This window comes from Anarhichas minor, unplaced genomic scaffold (genome assembly GCF_050575085.1).
Source record: "Anarhichas minor isolate MPS153535 unplaced genomic scaffold, ASM5057508v1 ptg000030l, whole genome shotgun sequence".
Lineage (NCBI taxonomy): Eukaryota > Metazoa > Chordata > Actinopteri > Perciformes > Anarhichadidae > Anarhichas > Anarhichas minor.
In genome coordinates, this window is record NW_027466476.1 from 4361050 (window position 1) to 4363971 (window position 2922).

A 2922-nucleotide genomic window follows, 5' to 3' on the forward strand; every position below is an offset into this window, starting at 1 on the left:
TGCCCTTGTATAACAGTTTAGAACGTTGTGTGAAACGCTGTCAAGAGTCAAAAACAGGTTCGGCTTTCTGTAAGGTGAAAGAACATGCTACACTTGACCTCCTGACGTTATTATGAAACAGTCTTACCCTCTCCTTTCCTCTCAGTGGATATTCTTCTTCTTTGAGAAAGATTAAAGTAGCTATTAACATGCGTTCCCCACCGCATGAATATTTAGCACAATCCCCACTGATCTCTCCTAGTTTTTTACCCTCACTGTATAAAATCGAAGGCACCAAACACAACACTGATTTATTCAACACTACAAGCACATCTAAAATGTGTTGTGATCTCAGACGTCTCCCTGAATAATGCACACAGAGGCAGCACACTGAATTTGACCTCGGAGAGAAACAAACATTTTGCTAAATTGACTGTATATATCTTTCCCTGTACACCACATATCACAGCATTGACACAAGTTGATCGACTCACTTGTATGCACATGGTCTCTGGGACATTAGGATCCCACCCTCCACACTGTTTCCTACAGTGGAAACGCCTGGTCTCAGTGAACCATTGGACTGATCAATAATCTGGTAAAAGCTGAGAATGGGAAAAATCGATTCTGTGTTTAACAAGAACATGCCGTTCAAACAGTCAAAATTGTGACTCATCAAAACAAAATATTACAAAATAGACATTATCATTAAAGACGATAGTAAATGTTTTAATTCAGTTCAATACCACAAACTTACAACAGGTTTCCAAGGAGATATCTGCTATGCTACACAGTGCTCTTTATTCCCCACCACACTATAAACTATAACTGTCACATCGTTTACAGGCCATACATGTATTTAGCAATGTTATATACAGCGGAAGAACCCAGCGGAAGTAAAGTCCTTTACTGCCTCTTTTATTTTGTTTTATGGCACTTGATATATGGTTGTTGAGTGGCACATTTTATGAGAGAAAAACATCCCAGGCTCACAATACACTAGAGCGCAGACTTTGGCGGACAGCATGGAATGTTTATGGCTCTAGCCAAGGTTCTCTGTAAAAGATCATTTCATCGTTTGTGGTGATTTTAGGTAATAATAAATGCGTTAAGATGATGCTAGTAAATCGTCTCAGTGAACGCCTTGAGACACACATTTAATGCGCTAATGTTCTCTCTTTCAGTTATGTCATAAGCTACTCAGGCGATAATCATTAACACGTCACAGTTTACTAAATATTTTCATCAATACTGATAATATAAAACAGCAAAATTGAAAAGAATGTTTTGCAACCCTATTGTCCTTATAATTCTCAGAATTGTCCTTCCATTGCTCACATTTAAAGCAGGTAAAAGTGTGAAAAGCGAAGCCGAAACAGCTGATATTCATTGAAACGTGACAATCTGAGTAGATATCAGTGCTTAAGAAATAAAAACATGACAGATGTATACCAAATAAAATGCTGTCTCTTCATTCGCATGTGCCCACAGCATGAACTATACAGACTACAGTTGCAACGGTGCTCATCTAAAGTGCTTTCAGTCGCCCTACAATACTTAAACTTGTCCAACCTTTGCACCATTACATTGTTGTTATCTATTTCCTCTTACATGTGGGCTCATACTGATTCGAGGGCATCGTGCCATGCTGGTTAAGTGTCTTCAGTCATCTCTCTATGGACTGCCGTTGTCAGGTTTATAACTTCATAAATGTCAACCTTGCTTTTGGATGCAGCGAAGCAAGAAAAGCTCCAAAGGATGACACAATGAGGGCTGAAGAGGCCCAAGTAGTCTCTTTGTGTTTCACCGAAAAAAAGCTTGGATTTAGGTATTGTTGCTGATAGATCCATTGCTCAAGATAGACCCCTTGGTGACCTCTGTGCTGACAGTGGAGAGCGGGACGCTCTCGTACCGCTCGGTCACCCCCCAGCAGCGACAGCGCAACAGGGTGGACTTGAGCTGTTTCTGGAAGTTGCTGTTGAGGAAACCATAGATGATGGGGTTGACGCAGGTGGAGGCCATGGCCGTGAGGTGGCAGAATGAGAAGATGACGTCGTGGCCACAGGTAGGGATGGCCTCGTGGTTCCAGTCAAACACTGTGTTGAAGACATTGAGAGGGAGCCAGGAGAGGGCGAATGCCACCACTATGGAGATTAACATGGCGTTGATCCTCGTGGCGCCTTTGTTTTTCTTCTGAGTGGTGTTCCTGCCGCGCTCCACCATGTCCTTCCTCCTCCTGAGGCGCAGGTAGATGTGCAGGTAGCAGAGCATGATGAGGGCGAGAGGAAGGAAGTACTGGAAGACGAGCAGGAAGGTGGTGTAAGCTCGTCGTTCTTGAACCGATGGCCACCGCTCCATACAAAAGAGGTGGTCATTGAGTGGGAAGGGCATGCTGAGGTTCTGGAAGGGCAAGGTGAGCACGCTGTACGAGAGGAAAGGCACCGAGATTAGGCAGGCCACGATCCAGGTGACAACCACGGCCAAGTAAGCCTGGCCCACCATGGGCTTCCATCCAGTCGGGTGGACAATGAGCTGGTAGCGCTCCATGGCGATGAGGACGAGGGAGAAGATGGAGACAGTGACTGATATACACTGGATGAAGGGCGTGAGCTTACAGAGGACTTCTCCTAGGATCCAGCGGTCCATCAGTGTGTAGATAATAGTGACCGGCAGGCATACGATGCACATGAGGATGTCAGAACAGGACAGGTTGGCGATGAAGATGTTGGTGACGTTGCGCATCTCCTTGTGCCGTGTGATGACAAACACCAGGCAAGAGTTCCCGATGAGACCCACTGCCATAACTGTACTGTACGCAATGATGAGAAAGGTGGTGCCACTTACAGAGAGCGAGCAGTCCTCGGTGAAATCCCACGGTATCTCTTTCCACAAGGCGTGGTTGTGATTGGTGTTGTGCTGCTGCTCCATGATGGTTTTCCTGGG

The 2922-nt window shown here is 45.0% G+C and overlaps 1 protein-coding gene across 1 annotated transcript; it reads right to left on the reverse strand.

Annotated features, from left to right (window-relative positions):
- Positions 1-1803: 1803 nt before the first annotated feature.
- On the reverse strand, positions 1804-2922 carry npy8br (neuropeptide Y receptor Y8b). The gene has a single exon (XM_076104853.1). It carries the CDS (start codon positions 2905-2907, stop codon positions 1804-1806), a length of 1104 nt encoding a protein of 367 aa, XP_075960968.1. The 5' UTR covers positions 2908-2922.

Excerpts from the sequence above, each read along its gene's own strand:
- npy8br (XM_076104853.1), bottom strand. The coding sequence starts at position 2,907 with ATGGAGCAGCAGCACAACACCAATCACAACCACGCCTTGTGGAAAGAG.